The sequence below is a fragment of the Spermophilus citellus genome (assembly GCF_964194105.1).
Source record: "Spermophilus citellus genome assembly, chromosome: 11".
Taxonomy (NCBI): domain Eukaryota; kingdom Metazoa; phylum Chordata; class Mammalia; order Rodentia; family Sciuridae; genus Spermophilus; species Spermophilus citellus.
The window spans coordinates 102,537,196-102,562,226 of record NC_138192.1 but is presented as its reverse complement, the minus strand read 5'-3'; the positions used below and the strand labels follow the sequence as shown (position 1 = coordinate 102,562,226).

At 41.6% G+C, this 25,031-nt stretch overlaps 1 protein-coding gene across 1 annotated transcript in view; it reads left to right on the top strand.

Annotated features, from left to right (window-relative positions):
* FLACC1 (flagellum associated containing coiled-coil domains 1) overlaps positions 1-25,031 on the top strand; it is a 31,490-nt gene that overhangs the window by 5,829 nt on the left and 630 nt on the right. Inside the window, exons 3-14 of the mRNA XM_081260435.1 lie at positions 416-496; positions 2,314-2,362; positions 3,835-3,968; positions 5,720-5,813; positions 7,467-7,528; positions 14,828-14,925; positions 15,954-16,006; positions 17,944-18,043; positions 19,571-19,674; positions 21,549-21,611; positions 24,569-24,658; positions 24,782-24,891. Of these exons, the coding sequence (XP_081116561.1) occupies positions 416-496; positions 2,314-2,362; positions 3,835-3,968; positions 5,720-5,813; positions 7,467-7,528; positions 14,828-14,925; positions 15,954-16,006; positions 17,944-18,043; positions 19,571-19,674; positions 21,549-21,611; positions 24,569-24,658; positions 24,782-24,891 (1,038 nt within the window). The remainder of the gene's footprint in view (positions 1-415; positions 497-2,313; positions 2,363-3,834; positions 3,969-5,719; positions 5,814-7,466; positions 7,529-14,827; positions 14,926-15,953; positions 16,007-17,943; positions 18,044-19,570; positions 19,675-21,548; positions 21,612-24,568; positions 24,659-24,781; positions 24,892-25,031) is intronic.

Below are 25,031 nucleotides of genomic sequence, written 5' to 3'. Positions count from 1 at the left end.
GCAAAATCCCAAATGGGCCAGAAAGCCTAGCTTTACACAGCCTTCTCTGCCAGCCTGGCCGGGGCTACACGCTGATCTCATCAGTCCTGCCTGAGGCTCAGTGTTGTTTTAAATGAGGACATCTCAGTGTTGGTGCGACAGGGAAAATGCAGCTTCCAACTGAGAATCTTTGGTGGCAGCTGTCTCCTCCCTCTAGGACAAGAGCTCTGGGGGATGAGCTGGGCTGCTAACCTGGGGACTCCCCAGCACAATGGACAAGTGCCAGGGCCTTGGGTCTGAGGTCTTAACGGCCTCAGATCTTCAAGCCATATATTTCAATTTTGGGTCCTGTGAGTATGTACTTAATGGAGAGTATTGAAACGGGTTTTTGAATTTCCGTTGTTCTCTTTTTGAGTTACTTATTTTTCACTTTTAGGTCAACTCCTCTTCTACCGGCTACAAAAGAACAGAATTACCTCCAATCCCAACCATCAACAAAACCTGTTGATGTCCCAAAGTACGTATTTCTGGATCTGGGAGGCAGGAATGGTTTGGGGCATGAGAATGAATTAATTCCCAACATACCCGGTCCTGCCTGACTTGAACTAATCTGCTTCCAAGGACATCAGAGAATTGTCAGAATCCATTGGAATTTCCCTTAAAACTTCAGGCCCTGTGGGTAAATCCTATAGTCCTCCGTATCCATAACTCCTGAAGTCACTACAAGTGAGCTCTCAGCAGGGAAGCCCTCCTTAGCTCTTTCCTGCCTTACAAAGGACCATGCTTTTCACAGTTCTGGAAACTTGGTGAGCTCCCATGTAGTTATGGTGGTGACTCACCTTCACTGATTACATTCCTGCACCTAAAGATTCTCTATAGATAGCCTCTCTGTTTTAATCACATTTGACAAGCTTAGAAGTGTGACTTAGCTTTAGGTCTTTTCAGAAATCTTTGTATATCATTTATTTATTTGCTTGGAAAATGTTTATTGAGCACCTGTTATTTGTCAGGGGCTGTTTGGGGTACAGGGGACACAGCCATGAACACAATGTGTCCCCTCCCTTGAGCTTTCCAGTCTAGTGGGGGTAGTGACACTATAGAGAAAAATAATGCAGGCCAAGGGAGTAGGGGGTGTGAGGGTGCCGTTGTTGTCCACAGGAGGTCAGGTCAAGTCCCTGTGTTAAGGGGATGGCTGCAGCCACACTGAGGTCTGGGCCAAGTGCTCCTGGCAGATGGAACAGCAAGACAGAGGCCCTGTGTGGGCAGTTGCTTGTGTGTCTATCCTCTTCCAAGAAAGCAAAGAGGTCAGGATGGCATGAGTGGGGGGGGGGGGGGAGTGGTGGAGATGAGCTCAGGGACCGGAAGGAGATGATGTGGTAAAACAGACAATGCTCATCCCCCTCAGCTGCCTTCCAGAGATGTCCACCTTCTAATCCCTGGAAACTATAAATATGTTGTGTGGTTGCCAGGAGGACTTAGGGTTGCTGATGAAATTAGGGCTGCTAATCAACTGACCTTGAGTTGGAGAGACTATCTTGAATTTTCCAGTTGGGCCCAGTGAAATCGGGAAGGTCCTTTTTACATGAAAGAGGAAGTCAGAATGTCAGAGTCTGAGGAAGAAATATGACAACAGAAGCACAGGTTGGAGTGAAGTGATTGTTAGTTTTGAAGTTGGAGGAAAAGGCCACTAGGGACACAGGAAGCTTCTAGAAAAAAACAGTCTGGTGACCCCTTGATTTTAGCCCAATGAGTCTCATTCACTGTTCCCTAGTGTCTTCATCAGCTTCTTCACTGCTGTGACTAAAGGATCTGACCAAAACAACTGTAGAGGAGAAAAAGGTTATCTGAGGGCTCATGGTTTCCGATGTCTTAGTCCATAGAAGGCCGGCTCCATTCCTCAGGGGTCTAGGTGAGGCTGAACATCATGGCAGAGAGTATGGTGAAGGGAAGCATCTCATATGGTGATCAGGAAGCAGAGAGAGACTCTCCACTCTCCAGATACATAGCCACGCCCCCAATGAACCACCTCCTCCAGCCACACCCCACCTGCTTCCAGTTACCACTCAGTTAATCCCATCAGAGATTAGTTCACTGATTAGGTGGAGGCTATGACCCAATCCTTTTTTCTCCAAACCTCCTTGCATTGTCTCACACATGAACTTTTGGAGAACACCACATCTAAACCATCAAACCCAGCCACCCTGGGAGTCTCCTAAAAAACAGATGATCAGAGCTCCAAGAAGAAGGGTCAGATGATGATGTATCAGATGCAGCTCCTAAACTTTGGGCTTGCCTTTGCCCTCGTTGTTTTCTGAGCACTTCTTTCTCTTGCAGAGTGAAAACCAACGTAGGAAGGCAAGAGGAGGGTTGTAAGTCACCTTATGTGAGTATCAACGGGATAGGGTCACAGGACATTGATCCAGCAGTTGCCCAGTAGGCCCAGGTCTCTTACGCATGCTGTCTTCCTGAATCTTTGCATGCTCCTAAGAGGAGGTGCTGTTATCATTGCACAGCGTGTGTCTGGTCAATGGCGGAACAACGACTTAGCCTGTCAGGCGTTTGCTTGTCACTCTATGCTCATGCAGGGCAAGAGTCCCAGGGAAACCCGACAGTGACAGCTAGTCCAGGCCAGGGTGTAGCTCATGCCCAGGTGCAGGAAGCCTCTGCAGGTGCACAGGAAGCCACAAATCCCATGACAGGGGCTGTCAGGACACCTGAAGGGACCAGCAGTGAATGCTGGGGAAAGAGATGGAGAGCAAACCCAAAAGACTCTTGACACCTGCCTTGGAGTGTGGGCCTGATCCCTGCTCTGCACAGGAGTGTTTATGGGTCTGACACAAGCACAGAACCAGGTAAGAATTACATTTTAGGAGTGGGGTTGTGGCTCAGTGGTAGAGCACTTGCCTAGCATGTGTGAGGCTCTGGGTTTGATCCCTGGCACCACAAAATAAATAGATAAATAAATAAATAAAATAAAGATATTGTGTCCATCTACAAAAAAAAAAGAATTGAATTTTAGAAAATGTGCCCTCTGATGGGATATTATGGGAACCTTTTGCTATTTCTCACTTTTCTTCCCTCCCCCCACCATACCCCACAAGAACCATGCACTCCTTAATGACCAGGAAGTAAAACACACAAAAACATAATTGCCTCTCCAGGAGGAGAGGATGATGAACTTAGGGAAGTGATTCTGAAGGCAGAGAGGCCAGCTGGGAGGGTGTCATTAGAAACCAAAGCAAGATGCCTACAGCCTTGGGTGATGTCCAGGTGGGTGTAAAAGAGAGGGCCAGGTGGAGATGCTCTAGGAGATAATGACGAGGGGCCTCAAGGTCATTTGGCAGCTCCAGAAGCAAGGATCTCATTCTGGTCCACACCAACTGGTAGCCCTGCCAGGAATCTGACTTGGCATCTCATATGGGAAGGAGAAGAAACTGACATTTTCGTTTTGTTTTTTTGCAACCATGCTAGTCATTTCTTTATGTTGTTTTACTTTTCCTCACAAAAGCTCTTTGAGAATTATTACCCCCATTTTTCAGATGAGAAAACTGAGACACAGAGATGTTAGTTAAATAACTAGAGATTGGTGGCAGGTCTGTTCAATTCCAAAACCTGAGCAGTTTCCACAATGGCTCCATCCAGCATGGAGGATGCAGCGGAGGAGCAGTTGAGCATTGGGATTGGATCTCAAAGATCTGAGGGTGAATGGTAACTGGGAGAGGGTGCAGAAGGTCCTTGGGTCCTGGAATCCCATCTCATGACTCTATTTTTCAGATGATAAGACAATGGTAGACTTGGAGGACTCTCAGGGCTCTAAGTCTACAATTTTACTTTATCTTCTCCATTGGCGCTCAGGAAGTGATCAATGTGTCACCTGGCTATCAACTTGCCCGGAACCGGGAACAGATTTCTGTCACCTTGGGGGATGAAATGTTTGGTAGGAAAAAGCGGTTGGAATCTGAGATGATGGACAAATTCAACATGTCCAGGTAATGTCTTAGGACCAGCATCCAGCTCCTCTCAGCTATCCCACCTGGCCTCAAGGACAAGCCTCTGACATCCTTGCCTGGGCCACGGGGCCACCTCTCTTCTGCCCCCTGTTTCCCAATGCTGCTTCTCTCCACACGCATCTTGCTCTGTTCTGATCCCATCCATGAGTGAATCCAGAGGATGGGATGAAGATGGAATTAGAGTGATTCATACTGAGGAGAGTGATTGTTCCTGTGGGTGAGAAACAGGTGAAATATTCATGAATGAGTCTCGATTTAGAGTATGTAAATTAGGAGTAAAGTCAGTTTTTGGAAGACTCAAGTATGCACTTCTTCTTTCACTATAAATAGTCTAAAAATACCACTCAATTCATGCCTCTGGGAAATATAGAGTGGAAAGTTCCCAGCGCCATTCCATTGAGCACGGTCATCTTCTGTCACTGAAGCCCACCCTCTCGCTAGCCTCCAATGCCATACGAAGCATAATCCCACACCTTTTAATTCTACCTCCTCAATTTCTCACTCCTATCTTCCTTCCTCACTACCCTGAGTTCAGGCATCCTTACTTCTTACCAGCTCTACTCTGAGTGACTTTTCCTTCAGACTTTAGTCTTTTGTCAGAATTATTTTTCTAGACAGACATCTAAAAGACCAATAACAGAAAACATACATGCCTTCACAATCACTTACCCATCTGTCAGTGTGTAGAAAGGACACAGCCAAACCATTAGTAGGGTTAGAAGAGATTCAGGTTGAGGGTCAAACTGTGCTTTGGAGTTGTCCGGAGTCCTCTGACCTGACCCAGAATCCAGACCAAGTCCCCGTCTTCCCATCCAGTGGGATTATTCCATCTCTGTCCTCTTTTCTCTGATCATCCACAACCCTCAGCAGGAAGAGAATGGGTCATGTACATGTACTTGCCAGTCACACTAATACCCACAGCTACTTTGTGGCCTCCTAAGAAGTTTGCCACCAGTTATGTCATAATAAAACATAATAGCCCATGCTTGTCTCATTCCCTGGTAAAGCTGTCTGCACATTCCTTATACTGAAGTTCATGTTTAGAAGACAAGGGTTCTGTATTGTTCGACTTTCTCAGATCCTATTACCCTCCCCCCAGATCCTGTCTTGTTTTCTTACCTCACATGCTTTCATGCATAGAGAAGTGTTTGGCTAAGTGAACTCCCTTCAGTTTCGCTGCACATAGCATTACTTGCTACCCTGTTTACTCTGGCTCAACTAGATAGAACTGAGTAATTTATACATATCATGGCAGCCTCAGGCCCACAAACACAGTAAATAATTATCTATTCTGAAAGTCACTCTCTTAACTCCTCTCTTAGTCCTATTTCTGGCCCATTTCTTGTGTATGATTCACTGTCCACATGAATCCTACTCCCCGCCTTCTCATTTCCTAATCCTCTGAACTTAACCCTGCTGCATTTCAACTATCATGATCAAGTCAAGGTCAAACCCTAATCAATGTCAGACATATTCCTATTTCTCTTTACTCAGTAGGGTACCAAACCACCCTGCTCCCTTCTGGCCAGGTCACCCAAAAGGCTAGATCTGAGGTTCAACCACTCAACTGCAACCAACCTTCTCCAAGAGCACCCCTCCATTCTGTCACACCTACCTCATAATGATGGAGCTAGTACAGAAATGACCTGGTTCTAATCATCCCAGGGGCCTGACTGGCCTGCAATGAATTATAAGTTCTGTAGATAATAGAAGAATTACTTCTCCCATAGGACCAACATAATTAGTGACCTTGAAGAGCAGATCTCAGAGCTGACAGCATTAATAGAACAGATGAACAGAGACCACCAGGCTGACCAGAAATTGGTGAGTGATCCTTGCAGTAGCCAACATCTTTCTGGGTGGGGTAAGACTAATATTTTCAGATCACCAATGTGCCAGGCAATTTTCAGATCACCAATGTGCCAGGCAAGACGCCAAGCACTTTATTCCCATGAACCATGTTATCTAGATGATAGAACTCTGAAGATAGGACCATGCAACTGATAGTATCTCTCTGACTCCATCTTCATCCATAACAACAAGCACTCAAGGTTTAACTTGTTCATTTCTGGGAGTTCTCCAGGTGTCTTCCAGGTATGCAGTGAACCTCCTGTCCATACTAGGGGGCACTGGTCACTCCACATCTGGCCTTTGTGGTGAGATCAGCTTCAGAGGTTGCCAGGATCTTACCATTTTCACCCACATGGAGGAAACTTCCAGTTTGCTCAAATCATCCTGGAGGCCTCCAATGCCCACTCTGTTGCTGTTAAGCTGTTAAAGGTCACTCTTCAGAATCATTTCTATATGAAATCATTTTTATATGCTTCCTGGGATCTGCATAAGTGATACTTCTTTAAATTTCATTACCCATTACATCATGGTCTCTTTTTCCCCACCTCAAGCAGATATGCCTGTTGGTCTGGGCTAGAATAATAGAACTATGCTCAAAAATATCATCCCCAGTGTAATTGACACAAATTTGTGAGATTCTACCCCCCAGCAGGCAACCTTTCACTCTCTGGTACATCCTAAGTATGTCCAAATCCTACAGGAACCCAGCTTATGACCCAGGCTGAGATCTCCTCCACTACTGATTCATTATCTTATTTATCTGAAAACTCTGCCAGGTTGATGTGTCCTTCTACAGAAAGAATATTGAGGCTCAGGGAAGTTTTATCATTTGTATAAGGTCACAGCCCAACAGTAGTGTGTTGTTGGGTAAAATGAACATTTTGACTTATAAGCACAGGTCCTGCTGAGGACACACATGCAGAAACTGTTTCCATGGAGGGACCTAGATTGTGATCTTGAAAATACCCCACTTTGGGGAATATCCTAATTTGTGATGTGATCCTGTGGAGGAGATGTGCTGGCTGCCATTGTGCCTGTCACCCCTGGGGCCTGACCCCTTGGTTGTACCAGGCAGTTTCTGGCTCCTCACCTCTAGTCAAAGACATTAAAGCCTTATCTCAGCTGAATGTTGTGACACTGACCAGAAGATCTGGTGTGTTAGAAGGGAGTCACCTGAAAGTAAGCAAATCCTGTCTGCTGGAGCCCCACCATGCTATCCACAGGACAGGATAACACTAAGCCTTAAGTTCCTTAAAATCAGCATCTAAGTGTTAGTTCTGGGCCAAGTCCTTTGCTCAGTAAAGGATCTCAACCCAAAGGCCAGTCTTACAAAGAAATGACAGTCCAGCAGAAGAGACCAGACCAATCCACAAAAATCAATTAATCAAAGAGATGGCCTCCATGCACCAACATTATGCACTGATTAAGTACAAAACAACAAGGAGTAAGGCAAGAATTGTTTCATTCCCTTGATAATAGCATGTTCTCTGATATTGCAAAACACAACTAGGGGAGGTGTGGGGTGGGAGGCATCCCCTGTGATTTGGAAGACTTTTCAGAAGAAGCAAATCAGAGTGGGGCCTAGGTTTTCAACACAGTGTTGTTTAATAATGACTTCATTTTCAGCTTTTTAATGAAATGAAACTCCAGTGTGCTGAGATGACACAGAACTTTGAAAACAAGAACAGGTATGCTTTCTAGCATGATCCCTGTGTGCTGAAGGCCTTAAGGCTTCTGCGCCATCTACAGAATTTCAGTTCTCTGGGATTTGAAATGGTGCAAAGTGGAATCAGAGATTGGGGATCAGTGAGATGAATAAAGCATGAGTCACTGTACAGCAGGATGGCCTAATTTGAGAGCACTAAAATGAAGCACAGAAAAGCTATTCCTGCTCTTGTATTTTGTCATCCATTTTCTTCACTTTGATTATAAATTTTTTTTGTTTGTTGTTGGCAGGAGCCATTTTTGTTCTCTGAGACTTCAGAGAACCTTTGTGAACAATTTGTTCTCAACACATTCTTCTCCTTTTCCTCTTCCTTCTTTTTCTCCTTTTCTTATCTCTTCCTGGCTGCTAGGTTGAGACCTGGGGAAACTAGGAAGAAGGGAGAGAAGGAGAAATTGATTGACAAATCAAGGGGAAATGAAAAGGAGGTGTGTTATCTGTGGGAGTGAGGAGAATCTCAAAGTTCCCTTCTAGGCTCCTGCTGAGTCCCAAAGCAGCCTCAACAATCCTGGTAGAGAGAGCACTCCTAGTTGAGTAGCCTTTTGATTGTTAGCTACTTTTTAAGAGATGTTTTAGGTTTTTCACAAAATTGAAGTTAAAGTCCAAAATTCCCATGTACTGAGATGTCTGAATAGTATATTACAGTTTTGTTGTACATGCTTTTATTTTTAGATTTTTAATTTTATTTATTTATATTTTTACTCTCTATATTTTCCTCTCACTTATTTGTTTCTTTGGGAGTATCTTTCTGTCTTTTCTCTTGCTAACAGCCAACTTCATTTGATTCCTTCTTCACTCTTCCTATGATCTAATACCTCTACATTCTCACTTCCTACCTCATATACATCACATTCTATACCCCCTTCCCCCCCCCTTCCTCTCTTTGTCCACCATTAGAAACTTTTGTATTTATTGTAGTTGATAATAGAACACATCATTTCTGTTTATTGGAACAAAACTATAATCATTTAAATAGAAGCCATTTGATTTATGGCTGTAAATTGTTTGCATTGATCTCTCCCTGAAAGGTGAGGTATTGGAAGCCTGCAGAGACACTATAAGTCTATAGGGTAGAAACTGTAATATCTTGGATCCACTTGCTAGAGTGTTAGACACACGAACAACATGAAAAAGCAAGGGAAGAAAGTGCCCCAAACAAACCAAGATACTACAAAAATAGAATGCATTGACAGCAGTAGAATAAATGTCAGTGAATGAGTTCAGAATATACATAGTTAAAATGATTTGCAAAGTAAAGAATTATATTAGCAAGCAAATACAAGCAACAAAAGATCACTTTTGTAAAGAGATAAGAGAACAAATAAGGATAGCAAAAGATTACTTCAAGAAAGAGAGATTCTGAAAAAAAAAACAGAAGTCCTTGAAATGAATAAAACAATAAACCAAATTAAAAATTCAATAGAAAGCATCGACAACAGACTAGATCACTTGGAACACAGAACCTCAGTCAATGAAGACAAAATATATAATCCTAAAAATAAAGTTGACCACATAATGAAGATGGTAAGAAATCATGAGCAGAAGCTCCAAGAATATTGAGATAACATGAAAAGACCAAATTTCAGATTTTCTGGGATAGAGGAAGGCACAGAGACACAAGCCAAAGGAATGTACAATTTTTTCAGTGAAATAATATCAAAACATTTCCCAACCCTGAAGAATGAATTGGAAAATCAAATACAAGAGTCTTACAGGACACCAAATGTACAAAATTATAACAGATTTACACCAAGACACATTATAATGAAAATGCCTTCTATACAACATGAAGATAGAATTTTAAAGGTCTCAAGAGAAAAGTTTCAGATTACATATAGGGGGAAACCCATTTGGATCTCAGCAGATTTCTCAACCCAGATCCCCAAAGCTAGGAGGTCCTAGAATGACATATACCAAGCTCTAAAAGAAAATGGATACCAAGACTCTTATATCCAGCAAAATTAAAACTTCAGATTTGCTGAAAAAATAAAAACCTCCCATTATAAACAGAAAATTAAAAGAATTTACAATAAGAAAGCCTGCACTATAGAACAATTCTCAACAAAATATCCCATGAGGAGGAATTGAAAAACAACAATGATAATCAGCAAAGGAAGGAATTACACTAGAGTCAAAGCTAATCTAAGGAGAAACCAAGTCAAGTTCAAAATCAAATAAAACAAAATGACTGGGAATACAAACCATATTTCAATAATATCCCTGGATGTTAATGGCCTAAACTCATCAATAAAAAGACACAGACTAGAAGATTAGATTTTTAACAAAGACCCAACAATGTGCTGCCTTCAAGAGACTCATCTCATAGGAAAAGACATCCACAGACTGAAGATGAAAGAATGAAAGAATGGACTATGTAAACAAGCAGGGATTTCCATCCTCATATCAGATAAACTGAACTTCAAGCCAAAGTTAATCAGAAGGGATAAAGAAGGACATTTCATACTATTTAAGAGAATCATACATAATAACACATAACAATCATAAACATTTCTGCCCCAAACAATGAAGCATCTACATACATCAATGCCGCAGTCTGGCTGGGCGAAATAACCGGCGGGGCGGGGGGGGGGGGCGCGAGTGACAAGGAACTTGTGAAGATTGATACAGCTGGAGCAGGAGCCGCTTTATTGTAGGAGAGTAGAGGTATATATACACTTAACTGATTATACACAGCTTATCTTAATTAACATAAACTAGATACAGCAGTGAACTAATAAGAAATCCTGATCATCTTAATGATTACACACAGCTTAACTTAATTGACATAATCTAGACACAATAGTCAGTCATTAAGGAATCTCTATCATCTTAATGGTTCTCTGGCGTTACTTCATAAACCACTCCCTCTGGCAAAATGCCAGGTGCCATCTTGACTTGTTTACGGACCCTAACACATCAAGTTAACATTTCTCAACTTCAAGAATCAAATAGGTCACAATACAATAATACTGGGTGACTTTAACACACCTCTCCCACCCCCTGGATAGATCTTCCAAACAAAAACTAAACAAACTATAGAACTTAATAATACAATCAATAATTTAGACTAAACAGACATATATAGAATATTTCATCCATCAATAGAGAATACACTTTATTTCTCAGTAGTACATGGATCCTTTTCTAAAATAGAGCATATGTTATGCCACAAAAGCAAGTCTTAGCAAATACAAAGAAATAGAGATACTACCTTGCATTCTATCAGATCATAATGTAAGGAAATTAGAAATCAGTTATAAAATAAAAAATAGAAGCTATTCCAACATCTGGAGACTAAATAATATGCTAGTGAATGAACAATGCATAGTAGATGCATCAGGGAAGAGATAAAAAATATTCTTAGAGGTAAATGAGAATAGTGATACAACATATCAAAAACTCTGGGACATTGTGAAGGCAGTGCTAAGAGGAAAGTTTATTGCACTGAGCTCATTCATTAAAAGAATAAATGTCAACAAATAAATGACCTAATATTACATCTCAGAGCCCTAGAAAAAGAAAAATAAATCAATACCAAAAGTAGTAGAAGATAGGAAATTATTAAAATCAGAGCTGAAATCAATGAAACTGAAATACAAGAAACAATTGAAACAATAGACAAAAGGAAAAGTTGGTTCTTTGAAAAAATAAATAAAATTTATAAACCCTTAGCCATGCTAACAAAATGAAGGAGAACACTCAAATTACTAAAATTCATTATGAAAAAGGAAATATAACAATGGACACAATTGAAATACAGAAGATAATTAGAAACTATTTTAAAGTTTATATTCCAATAAAATAGAAAATTCAAAGACATCAACAAATTCAGATTTGCTGATAATTTCAGATTTTCTAGAGACATATGATCTACCCAAACTGAGTCAGGAGGACATACACAATTTAAACAGATTTCAAACATTGAAATAGAAGATGCCATCAAAAGCCTACCAAGAAAGAAAAGCCCAGGACCAGATGGATTCTCAGCCAAGTTCTACAAGACCTTTAAATAAGAACTAATACTAATACTCCTCAAATTATCCCATGAAATAGAAATGGAGGGAACCCTTCCAAACTCATTCTATGAGGCTAGTCTCACCGTGATACCAAAACCAGACAAAGACACATCAAGGAAAGAAAGCTGTATACCAATATTCTGATGAACATAGATGCAAAAATTCTCAATAAAATTCTGGCAAATCACATACAAAAACATATTAAAATGATAGTGCACCATGATCAAGTGGTGTTCATCTCAGGGAGACAAGGTTGGTTCAACATATGAAAAATCAAAAAACATAATTTATTACATCAACAGACTTAAAGACAAGAATCATATGATCATCTCAATAGATGCAAAGAAAGTATTTGACAAATTACACCTCTTTATGTTCAAAACACCAGAAAAACTAAGAATGGTAATACCTCAACATAGTAAAAGCTATCTATGCTAAGCCCAAGGCCAACATCATTCTAAATGAAGAAAAATTGAAAGCATTACCTCTAAAAACTGGAACAAAATAGGGATGTCCTCTTTCATCACTTATATTCAATATAGTCCTTGAAACTCTAGCCAGAGCAATAAGACAGATGAAAAAATTAAAGGGATACAAATAGGAAAAGAAGAACTCTATCACTATTTGCCAAGGACATGATTCTATGTTTAGAGGATCCAAAAAATTCCACCAGAAAACTTCTAGAACTAATAAATGAATTCAGCAAAGTAGCAGGATATAAAATCTATACCCATAAATCAAATGCATTTCTATACATAAGCAATGAATCCACTGCAAGAGAAATTAGGAAAACTACCTCATACACAATAGCCTCAAGAAAAAAAAATGGGAATCAATCTAAAAGAGGTGAAAAACCTCTACAATGAAAACTACAAAACAGTAAAGAAAGAAATTGAAGAAGACCTTAGAAGATGGAAATATCTCCCATGTTCTTCGATAGGCAGAATTAACATCGTCAAAATGGCCATATTACTAAAAGCGTTATATAGATTTAATGAAATTCCTATTCAAATCCCAATGTCATTCCTTGTAGAAAGAGAAAAATAATCTTAAAATTCATTTGGAAAAATAAGAGACACAGAATAGCCAAAGCAATCCTTAGCAAGAAGAGGGAAGCAAGAGGCATCACAATACCAGAACTTAAACTGTATTACAAAGCTATCATAACAAAATGGCATGATATTGGCATCAAAATAGACATGTAGACCAGTGGTGCAGAATAGAAGAGACAGAGATAAATGTAGTTATCTCACACTAGACAAAGGCTCAAAATACATACATTGGAGAAAAGATAGTCTATTCAACAAATGGTGAAATCCATATATAGCAAAATGAAATTAAACCTCTATCTCTCACCATGCACAAAAATCAACTCAAAGTGGATCAACGACCTAGGAGTTAAACCAGAGACCCTATGCCTAATAGAAGAAAAAGTAGGCCCAAATGTTTAACATGTTGGCTTAGGACCTGACTTCCTTAACAGGATTCCTAAAGCATAAAAAATAAAATCAAGAATCAATAAGTGGGATGGATTCAAACTAAAAAGTTTGTTTCTCCACAAAGGAAACAATAACATGAAGAGAAAGTCTGCAGAATGGGAGATAATATTTACCACATGCATCTCAGATGGAGCACTAGTTTTCAGGATATACAAAGAAGTCAAAAAAACTTGACACCAAAATAAAACAAAACAAAAAACCCTCAAATAACCTAATAAATAAATGGGCTAAGGAACTGAACAGACACTTCACAGAAAATATACAATTGATCAACAAAATATGGAAAAATTTTCATCATCTCTAGTAATTAGAGAAATGCAAATCAAAGCTACTTTAAGATTTCATCTCACTCTAGTCAGAAAGCCAGTTATCGAGAATACAAGCAATAATAAGTGTTGGAGAGGATCTGGGGAAAAGGTACACTCATAAATTGCTATTGGACTGCAAATTGGTGCAATAACTCTGGAAAGCAGTACAGAGATTCTTTAGAAAATTGGAATGGAACCACCCAGCTATCCCTTTCCTCGGTTTACACCCAAAGGACTTAAAATCAGCACACTATAGTATCATGGTCACATCAATGTTTATAATAGCTCAATTCACAATAGCTAAGCTATGGAACCAACCTATGTGTCCTTCAATATATGAATGACAAAGGAAATGTGGTGTATATATTTAATAGAATATTACTCAGCTTTGAAGAAGAAATTACAGCAATTGCAGGTAAATGGATGGAGCTGGAGAACATCATGCTAAGTAAAATAAGACAATCCCCCCAAAACAAGGCCAAATGTTTTCTGTGATATGTGGATGCTGATCCATAATGGTGTGAGGGAAGAGCAATGGAAGAATGGAGGGACTCTAGATTGGGAAGAAGGAAGTGAGGGAAGGGGAGGGAGTATGGGGGTGAGAAAGATGGTGGATTGAGACTGATATTATTACCCTATGTACATGTATGATTGCACGAATGGTGTGACTCTGCATTACAACCAAAGAAATGAAAAGCTGTGCTCTTTTAGTGTACAAAAAGTTGAAATGCATTCTGCTGTCATGTATAACTAATTGGACCAAACCAAACCAAAACAAAACAAAAAAACCCGAAACACCACAATGAGATACCACTCACCTATCAAAAGCTATTATCAAAAAGAAAAAAGATAACAAGTGCAAGAATGTGGAGAAAGGAAAGCCTTTCACAGCGCTAGTGGGAATCATGTAAATGGGGACAGGCATTATGGAAAATAGTATGGAGATTCCTCAAAAAATTGAAAGTAGAATTACCATATGATCCAGCAATCCCACTACTGGATATTTACTCCCAAAGATCTGAAATCAGTTCCCTTAGGGTTGTGTGCATCCCCATGTTTATTGCACCACTATGCATAATAGCCAAGATACGAAATCCACCTAAGTGACTTTCATTTAACATGTGTCTGAGACACTGCCAACACCTGCCTCTTGGGAGGGCAGCTGGGAAGACCTTGGGGTCTGAAATTATCCTAATGTAGCTCAGTTTCCCAAGTGAGCTGTAAGCAGACTGCTGACTGTTTGGGTCGAGTCTGCAGCTGCTGCCAGCTCCATTCAAACAGTGCCTGCAGAAAACAGGAAACCAAGCACCTCTCTCTGAATAGAAGCCAGGGACTGCTCCAGGAAGTGAGGGCTTCCTCCAGTGTGGGCGAGGGGTGGGGGTCAGGCCAGGGTGGGGCTCAGCCCTGTTCACTGGTGATTGTGGTTTTCTGTATCCCACAGGGAGCTCAGAAAGGCTCACAGAGCAGAGCTCAGTGAGTTAGAGAACAAGTACAAAGAAGTGTTGAAGGCAGAGAAGGCAGCTTCCCGGGGAAAACTAGGTACCCTCAGGGCCTGGGTGAAGGGACGAGGGGCTGATAGTGTGGGTGTGGGGCTGGGGCTCCCATGGCCACGGTTGGGTGGTACCTAGGTAACCAGAGGTTTCTTCCTGAAGCTAAGCGGGAGGGAGGGGGGACTGAAAAAAGGAAAGATTATGTCTACCAAGGTCCTTCCTTTTCCTGGAAGGTCTGAGGATGTCCTTTCATCTTGAGTCTCAGTTCCTCATCTGGGAATTGAGAACAAAATATCTACCCTTGTGAGTATGAAGAGAATCTGAAAACACTTTGAAAAGCACATTCCTAAGTTCTACAAATATGACACTGTTACAATTTGTTTGTAACAAGTTTCCTGACCTGTACCTGTACACTGTTACACGTTTCCTGACCTGTAACATGACAGGGTTTTATTCATTTCTCCCTGACACACTGCCACTGTATAGCCTTATAAAGCAGAGGGTTGTGCTGACCATTTGACCTCACTATTTACACTGCCCTCCTGAAGGGTGAAGTGTGTAGCCTCCTGAATTCTGGGTTCACAGACTCATCTCCACAGAGGGAAGAAGTAATGCTATAGGGCCTTCTTCCTTTATTTTGCCCCAAGTTTTTAAAAGATCCTATCTTATTTACACTTTTCTGATTTTCCAATTTTCTCAAGAGAGCATGTATTGTTTTTGTAGTCATGGTAAACTAAGAAATGTTACCTAAAAGAGCAGCAGATACATGCCACAAGCTTTTGTTCCTCTTTTCCCCACAGATGTAGCTCAGCCCCTGGGATGTCTTTAAGACTTTGTTAACAAGAAGTTTATTTGTCAACAAATAATTTGTCCCCGGAAACCCCAGTTCCACAGGTGCAGGGTGGAGTCCAAGCAATTGAGTTTTGAAGGTTCTAGGGGAATTTCTGGGGTGCTTACAGGCCTCACAGCTGGGAGGAGGAGTTGAGGGTGGGGAGCTGTGCTCCAGAGCTCACATTTGAGTTTGCAATGTACCTTTCAGAGGAGTGATGATGACCCTGTTGTTTTCCTTTGGTCCAGAGGAGATGGAAAAGGAGTATAAGTATTTGAAGAATATGTTTCATATGTATCAGGTGAGACAGAGCTCCTTGTTGGCTTCTGAGAGTGAGAGAAGTAAGTCTTATGCCTGGCTGACAATGTTGAATCCAGAGCTCTTGCCCGAAAAAACCATGTCCTGAGACTCCAGCATCCATAGACCTAAGTGGCATTTACTGTACCCAAGAAGAAGGGTGGACCCAATGGCTTCCATGTATGACAGCCCAGACTGTAAAGAGGCCTATTGACAAACATGTTTGTGGTTATACCACAAATTATTAATTCTGGTATTCACTATTATTATTGTTCACTTAAAAAAAAGTAATGGGAATAACCAATAACAGTAACAATCAAAAGAAAGAAGTGTTACCATCCAAAGACAACCTCTGCAAAAATCTGTATTCTTTTAATGTATTAAATCTGTGTATAGTTTTGTATCCTCTTCATCAGGCAGAAATTTTTTTCTCCTTTTTAATGACTAGATATTATCCTAGTGAAAACATGTATTTCACTATTCCCTAAAGGCTGGTTGTTTGAGTTGCCTCCAATTGCTTGATGAACAATATATATATATATATTATGACTTTGTCACTTTGAACATCTTTGATTCTGGCAGTGCTGAGTCTAAAGGGTTGAATTTTTTTTTTTTTTTTGTACCAGAGATTAAGCTCAGGGGCACTCGACCTCTAAGCCACATTCCAGCCCTATTTTGTATTTTATTTAGAGACAGTGTCCCACTGAGTTGCTTAGCACCTTGCTATTGCTGAAGCTGGCTTTGAACTCGTGATCCTCCTGCCTCAGCCTCCCAAGCCATTAGAATTACAGGCGTATGCCACCGTGCTCAGCAGGGATGAATCTTGTTAAGACCTATAGTAGATTTGGCCAAATTGTAATCCTAAAAATCTCTGTCACACTGCACTCTACAAACTGAACATGGAGTACGTAGCCATCTCAGAGCATAACCCATCCACTTAATCAGCTAATCTGATGAAGGCCCAGAGTTAGAGTATGATGCCTTGCGAGGGGGATGAGTGGAACAGGAGATGGGAAGTGGACAAGGGAAGGGCAGACTCAAGCCCTCTTCCTATTTAACTGTTAAATATAGGAACCAACTAGTCCTGTTGCCTTGGGACTGAGAGTTTCCTGGGGTTCCAGACTTTATTGCATATACCTGGGCAGTCCCAGACAAACCAAGACAGGTGGGCACACCCATCAAAGGTGAAACACCAGCACTACCTCTGAAGTTCTATGTGCTACTGACAGTTTCAGTTTTGAGCTTATATCCAAAACCTGACCAGATTTATGACCAGATGAACTGTCCCAGGTTCCTAAATTTACTCTGTGTTTATTCCAGTCTGGGCCTCTCCAGGCCACTTGAACTCTGTGGCAACCAGGTTGCCCACCAGCATGAAAATGAGGAGAGAGAACCCATCAGCCTGGTCCCAATGACTCCACGGGGAACTGATGCCCCAATTAGTGTGGCTCCTGATGCTTTCCCTTCTGGGAACTTACTAGCATCATTGAGATCCCGGGCCGCCTTCTTTTGGGTTTCTAGGATTCCCTGCAAAACAAACGGGGACTTCTGCCAGACATCACGCTGTGTTCTAAGTCTTCAGATTAACTCCAGGCATTTCTCTTCTTTCTTATGTGCCACTGAAGAGCGACTCATGGTTCAGCAGGAGCTGACATGGGATTCTCCCACCTGGAGAGCCTATCTGTGCTCAGTGGAAGCCCAGTTCCAGCAGGGCAAAGGCCGCTCGGCCGTGCATGGTTCTCCCCTGACCTTTTGGGTTCCACAATTCTCTGCTGGATGGGGATGGAATTTACTTCCCATATGTCATCCAAGGAGGGGCCTGTCAGTGAGGGAAGCTGCCCAGGGCAAGGGCCTGTGCGTAAGGGGGCCTCTCTAGTGTGCATGGACAGCTTCTCCAGGGCTTGGGGCTCTTTTCCTCATGGTGCCTTTGGGACTCCACAGGACAGCATTTATGATGAAATAGAAGAAAAATGGTCAAAGCGGAAAGCAGAATGGGAGAAGGATGAGAAGTTGGAGCGGGAAAAGATCCTGCTGCAACAGAGTGAGTACTACAGAGATGTTGGGCTTGGGGGTGACAAGCTCAGCAGAAAACTGCCTTAGGCTTGGCCTTGACTTGAGGGACCTTGGGTTTACCGAGCGTGACGGCCCCACACCAGACTCCTGAATGGAAGGTGTTGTAGTCATCAAGAAAACAAAATGGCCGGGCACAGTGGCACACACTGTGATCCCAGCAACCCAGGAGGCTGAGGAAGGAGGATGGCAAGTCCAAGTTTGAAGCCAGCCTGAACAATTTAGTGAGACCCTGTCTCAAAATAAAGAGTTGAGTTTATAGCTCAGTGATAGAGTACTTGCCTAGCATGTGTGAGGCTCTGTGTTTAATCCCCAGTACCACAAAACAAACCACAAGCAAAAAAATCTCCCATGTGATGAGAAGGGCAGGGTCCTTTTCAAGTTTACACACCTGAACTGAGGGGCCTGAGCTTGTATCTTTCAAACTCACTGGTTCCAAGTTTGCCTATCATGGACTTGAACAAGTGTTGTGACCTCTAATAGGAATGTAGACTTAATATCTAGTTACAGGTGAGTCCAAAGCTCCAGGAGTTCTTCAATTAGAATTTGAAATATTCATTTTGGGGAGAGAGCAGGGATGAACCACACAATCCATTATAGCAAGAGCCTCCCTGTCCCCATGTCCCCCCAAAGGGAGCCATGTTTGATAAAACTTTTGAATACGTTCAACGCTTAACCTAGAGTTTGGATCTGTAGCACTTCCCACAACACTGAGCTTCTTCATTCATGGAAGAATGTACAGAGCGATTGATGGAGAGGAATAGTCGAAGGAGGAGTGGGCCCTCTACAAACCTATTCCTCTTATTTTACATTTATTCAGTTTAAACCAAATTACTCATTCAAATGCAAAGACTCCCTGGGACTGTTCATGTTCTGGTGGGGACTCTGGCTGGGGTTGGGATGTGGAGCTGCTCCTGTGTGTTGCTCACCTCCCAGACTTCTACATTCTTACATAACACACATCTAGGTTTCGGAAAACTAGAATTTATGTATCCCATTCCAGGGTTTCCCTGTCAGTCCAGAGAATTCCTCCAGCCCCCAGAATTGCCACACAGAGGGAATTTGTGTTTGTCCCTTCCCCGCCTTCCTCCTTTGTAGTATTAGGGTTCTGGTGTCAGATTTTTTGCCCAGAAAAAAAACAAGGTAAGCCAACCTCAGGGCTTTAGGACAAAATGAATGATTTTGCTGGAGAAAATCAGGTAAGCCAAGAGCTTTAAGACAAGAGTATTTAGGAATAATAAGTAACACATCCGAAATAAATAATGCACACAAAAACCACAGGTGGTGACAGTAAATCTCATGTGGCTAACGTGATCAAGGACAACCATCATGATCACCTCTTCCTCAGGCATTTCCAGGTCAGAGTCCAAACACCAGGCTGAAAGGACTGGGGTTTGACCTGGTCTGAAATTGCTTGTATCTTCAAATATTCTGGGTTTCTCTCTGTACTTGTTTTTCCATATTTACACATAGATGTGCTTTTTTCACACCTCCGCAGAACACAAGATGACAAAAAAGTTCGAGTTAGAGTCAGAAGAAGAAAAAAAGAAAATAACTGAATCCTACAGTGCTTCCATTGAGAACCTCATTAGCGAGAAGGAGGTAGGTCAGGGAGCACTCAGTGGTTGCATGTGTGTGGTCCAGGCACAGTAGCTGTGCCTCCATAGTCAGGAATCTTTTTGTGTGACTGATGGGCAATCCTTGTCCTTACCCAGCTTTCCTGGAAATAAAATCAGGTAGGTTGATAGGCTTGCTCTCCTTTGGCTAGTCTTACTACTTGTTTGTTGAAATGAAAATCTTAAGTGATGGGAAATAACTGAATGCTAAATATACAGAACCTGAAATCCCCAATTTTACCAAAATGCCATCTCTGAATGTCTTTTTCATTCCTGACTATAGCAGAAGAGAAAAGGCATTGCTGCAAACCAAACACATTTGGTCACACAAGACTCTTAGTAAATAATGAAGGGAGGTGTGAGGGTTGACTACTCCTGCTAGCCAAACCTCACTACTGCTAAAACCTTACTTCTGAGACCAGGTAATAATGAAAGCAGGTCTCAGGCCAAGTTTTGCTATACTTATGAACATTTACTTAGCAACTATGCATTAGCAAGCAGCCCCGACATTTCATGCCACCAGGTCTCTGAACTTTTAGATGCACAGAAGTTTTCCCAGTGGCAGGCCTGATGGCATCCCAGAGGCAGAACTTGGCACCCATTATCATCTGCACCAGGCAACCAGAGCATGTCCTTAGCATGACTCAGGGCCACCTGGGATCAAGTCCTAGGCACCATGCTTAAGTGGACAGCTACAGACTTTTTTATATTCTTGTACCACTTTTGGGTAAAATGTTTTCCCAATATTTTGGATATTCTACATATTTCATTTTTGTGTCCATGTCTAACCATTATGCTAATCAAAATCCACTAGGATCACCAATAAAAGTCAATTGCTGGTATTCACTATTATTAAAGGACAAAACAACAATGAGATGGGGTCAGGTTCTGCAAGTGTGTATAGGGCTCCTGAGGTCTGGAGGGCAAAATCATCGGAATAAGAAGTAGCCATTCCTTTTGTGGAGGGAGATTTGATCTGTATACATCCTTTCTTTCTTCTTCCTGTTATTTCTCTAGTGATGCTGGCTGTAAATAGATCTCCTTCTCTCCCTCTCTCTCTCATTGATACTTAGCAAAACACACAGACTTAAGTGTGAAATTTGATAAGTTTTGACATTATCTACTACAATGCCACAATTTTTTAAGAAACTTCATAATTTTAACTTTTATGATTTTATGATCCATTTTGAACAATTTGTGTATACAGAGTGAGGTAGATACCATGAGTCACTTTTTTACATATGAATATTTAGTTGTTTCAGCACCAATTTTTTTTTAAACCAAAAACAAAACAAGATTCCTTTTCCCATTGAGTTGCCTTGGGGTCATTGGGGGTGGGGAGTCAGACTCCATTCTGTTTCTTATGACTAATTGTCTTCGCTTAGGCCCACAAACATAATGTAGTCTTACCTATTAGAGCTTAATACCAAATAGTTAAGATCATCTAACTTTAGTAATGTTTTCCAAGATTATTTTCCCCCATTCTTTGCATTTGCATATACATTTTAGAACTAGCTTGTCAATTTAGAATTAACTTCTCAAGAAAGCCTGTGGGTATTTTGACTAGGAATACATTGAAAATAAAGATCAATCCATGCATAAATAAATCCTTAACAATATTGAATCTGTACACTAATTTAAAAGCTTTTGATGAAAATCTAATTTATTTTATATTTGTCAATGTGATAGTGTTTAATATAAGATTTTCATTAGTTAACTTCAAAATGTCATATCATTTGTTGACAATGTGTGTATCATTATATTGATATATAAGCTTTAGTAAATATTATATTCCTGAATCCTCTACTGGCTTTCTTAATTCTCCAAAAGAATATCCAGAGCCAATAATATTGTTTTTAGGAACTCTTGAAACAACATGAAAGCGACACCCTGCAATTACAGGAGATGAGGAAGACCAAAGCGGTAAGCTCTTCTGTTTCTTCCTATGGAACTGATGTCTGGCAAATATATCAGTGAAAAATACACTCTCCGTAAAATGGAACCTATGGTAATTTTTCCAAAATCCATAAAAGATGCAAGACCTAAAGCTAAGTTTGCTAGATGAAATAAGTTAAAAAGTGATCTGGAATTGTCCGTAAAACAAAAATACCTGGTACCCTTTTCAAAGCCAGATTTGAGCACATACATCAACAGCATACCATATGGTCATCAATGTTGAATGAATTCTATTTCTAGCAAAGCTTAAGGAAGGATTTTGATTCATGAATGGCCATGTTCTTTCCTTTGAGCTCAGAAAAATACAGAACTTCCTTTGCCTACGCATCTCTGGTTCCAAGTTCTGGGTGTACCTCAGACGTGATAACTTTCTTTAAAAAAAAAAAAAACAAAAAACTTTTTAGCCACAGATGGACACAGTACCCTTATTTTGTTTATTTATATGTGGTGCCGAGGATTGGACCCAGGGCCCCTCGCGTGGGAGGCAAGTGCTCTACCACTGAGCCACAAGCCCAGTCCCAAGTGATAACTTTCTTGTAGGTCACTTTATGGAGACATCTGAATAGAAGCTGTCCAGACCCACAAAAAAACCTGTGGTTCTTTCTTCTTTGAGAATTTAACTTGGATCTAGAATGGATATGTTTGAGATAAGCTTCATTTATGCCATTTCTGTTGCTATTAATTGATTTTTCTCCTCATTCGTGGTCATATTTTCTTGTTTGCTTGCCTGGTAGTTTTTTATGGTGCCAGCCACTGTGAAAGTTGCCTCGTTGGGCACTAAAATATTTTTATATTCCTTTAAATCTTCTTGAACTATGTTCTGATACAGTTAAGTTACTTGGAAGCAATTTCATTCTTTCACGTACAATGCATCAGCCTTAGCACTGATTTTATGCTTTGCTGATCTGAACTGAAGCAGTCCAGGGCAGAGCTGGATTCCCGGTTCCTGAGGTAACCTTTCCAAATGCTCTCCCAGCGCCCTTTGCATTAGACGGCTTCTTCTGCTCTGGATGGTGCGATTGTGAACTGCTCCCAGGACTGTGTTGGCCCAGGGATTATCCCTCTTGCTCTTTTCTTTCCCCAGCTTCATCTCCTTCTATTTCTTGCCTCCATCATTCCACCCCAGCAGCACTGAATTCCTTGCCATTTCTTAAAAGGCCAGGATGCTCCTACCTTGGGTCTTTGTTCTTGGTGATCTCTCTTCCTGAAAAGCTCTTTCTCAGAAATCCACATGGCTAACATTCTTTCCTTCTTCTGGTCTTTACTCAAATACCACCTTTTCAGGAGCCACCCTATTTAAAGGCCTAGTTCCCTGCCCAATACTTCTTGTGACAAATACCAGGAATGTCTCTCCTGGCCTGAGGTGAGGTCACTTCCTCCCTGAGCCACTCACCTCTGGCTTTCACAAGTGTCTGCTTCTCCCCTACTGGTCACTTCTCCGTCCTCATTGTAGGTCCTCCTCCTCCACCTACATTCTAAGCCCTGGAAAGTTCAGGGCTTGTCCCTGGGTTCTGTTTCTTTTCTTTCTCTCCCCTTTCTCCTTTGGGAGTTAATTATTCACACAAATGTAAATGCCATCTCTGTGCTGCCGACCAGACTGACTCCTCCAGCCCCGGCCCCTCCTCTGAGACCCAGGCTGCATATCCAACTGCCCATTTGGTGTTTTTACATAGGTGACAATGGACATCTCAAACCTAATGTGTCCCATTCCACACTCTTGATTTTCCTCCCAGGATTTGAGCTCTCAAATTGTAAATCTCCAGCTGTTCAAACTGGAGTCAAAGTCGTCCTTGATTTCTTCCACTCTCCCTCATCCATGCATCGGCATCAACCACTCCTCCATAGAGCACTCTATAAATCCACTTCTCTCCAGCGCTGCCGTCTTCCCCAGTCCATTATTTCTCACCTGAACTACTGTAATACTCTTCTCCTTGCTGACCTTGTTTTCTACCCTGTCCCTTCCAACCCATGTTCCACAGAGTAGTGAGATCGATGCAAACAGTGAGAACCAATATAAACACTCCTCTGCCTAAAACTTTTTGACCACCACCCCCTATTATTCTCGAGTTACCATGAATCCCAGGTGTGGCCTGGCTCCTCTGCGTCTCCTCACCATGGCCCACTCTCCTTCTTGTGGTCTCTATTCCAACCCCACTAGTGTTCCTTAAGGATTCCTACGCTTTTTGCCTCCTAAGGACTTTTGCACAGGTTCCTAATTGTTCTTCAGTAGTAGTTTGTTCATTTAACTGATGGTCTATTTCTTGGAGCAGTTTTAGGTTTATAGAAAAATTAGGGCAAAAATTACAGGTTCCCCTAAGCTACCCCTCAGAGTTCCACCTATTATCAACATCTTGCACTAGGATGATATATTAGTTTCAATCTACCAGTTGATGCTAATGCATTATTATTAACTGAAGGTCTAGAGTTTACATTCTTCATTCCTTGAGACATACAGTCTTTGGGTTTTGCCTAATATGTCATGTCATGTATCTATAATCACTGTGTCATACAGAATAGTTTCACTGCCCCCAAAATACCCTCTGCCCCACCTACTCATTTCTCCTTTCCCCTTCCAACCTCTAGAAATCACTAATCTTCTTACAGTCCCTAGAGTCTCACCTTTCCCAGAATATCCTATTGTGGGAATCAGTAGTAGGTTATTAACAAAAGACTCTTCAGTGAATGAATGGCGGATTGCCATGGTAACCATCTGTTTGAGCTCTGGTGAGAACTGGCTCTGTGGCAGTGATGGTTGTGGCTGAAGGGGAGGGTATGTAGCCCGGAAAGACAGCAAATGGCCAGAATTTACTGGCCAGGGGTGAGTAGCTAAGGTTGTTGCTCTGTGTTGTAGTCCAGGTGCTGTGGAGAAGAGAATAAATAGGTAACATGGGCTTGGTGTCCTGAAACAATTTCTTCTTGTGCAGATCATGGAGGAAGAGTTGCACGCACAAGCTATTATTCTAGAGTCGCTTAACGCGCACCTCTACCAAACACAGATGGAACTCCAGAAAGAGGTGAGTCCTGGCTGGAGAGAGGACAGGGGCTGGGAGAGGAACCCAAGTGTCTCTGCCATTTGGCTATATGGCTTCATGCTGGGTGGCTCTGGGGAAGACTGCTTTTAAATTTTGTCTTTCCAGAAAGCCACAGTGGGAAATCTTGAGAAGATGTTCCAGATCAAGCTTGCTGAAGCTAATGAAAAGCATAAGCACACCATAGAGAGCCTGACAGAGGAAAACATTCTTCTAAGGTGTGGATGCTGTTGGCTGAGCTCTCTTTAGGAGTGGGAGGGCATGTGAGTGAGGAATAGGTTCAGAAGATAAGCCAGGTACTGCTTACTGATGTCAAGACAAGAGGGAGGTTATGTCACTGAGTTTGGACACAGTTATC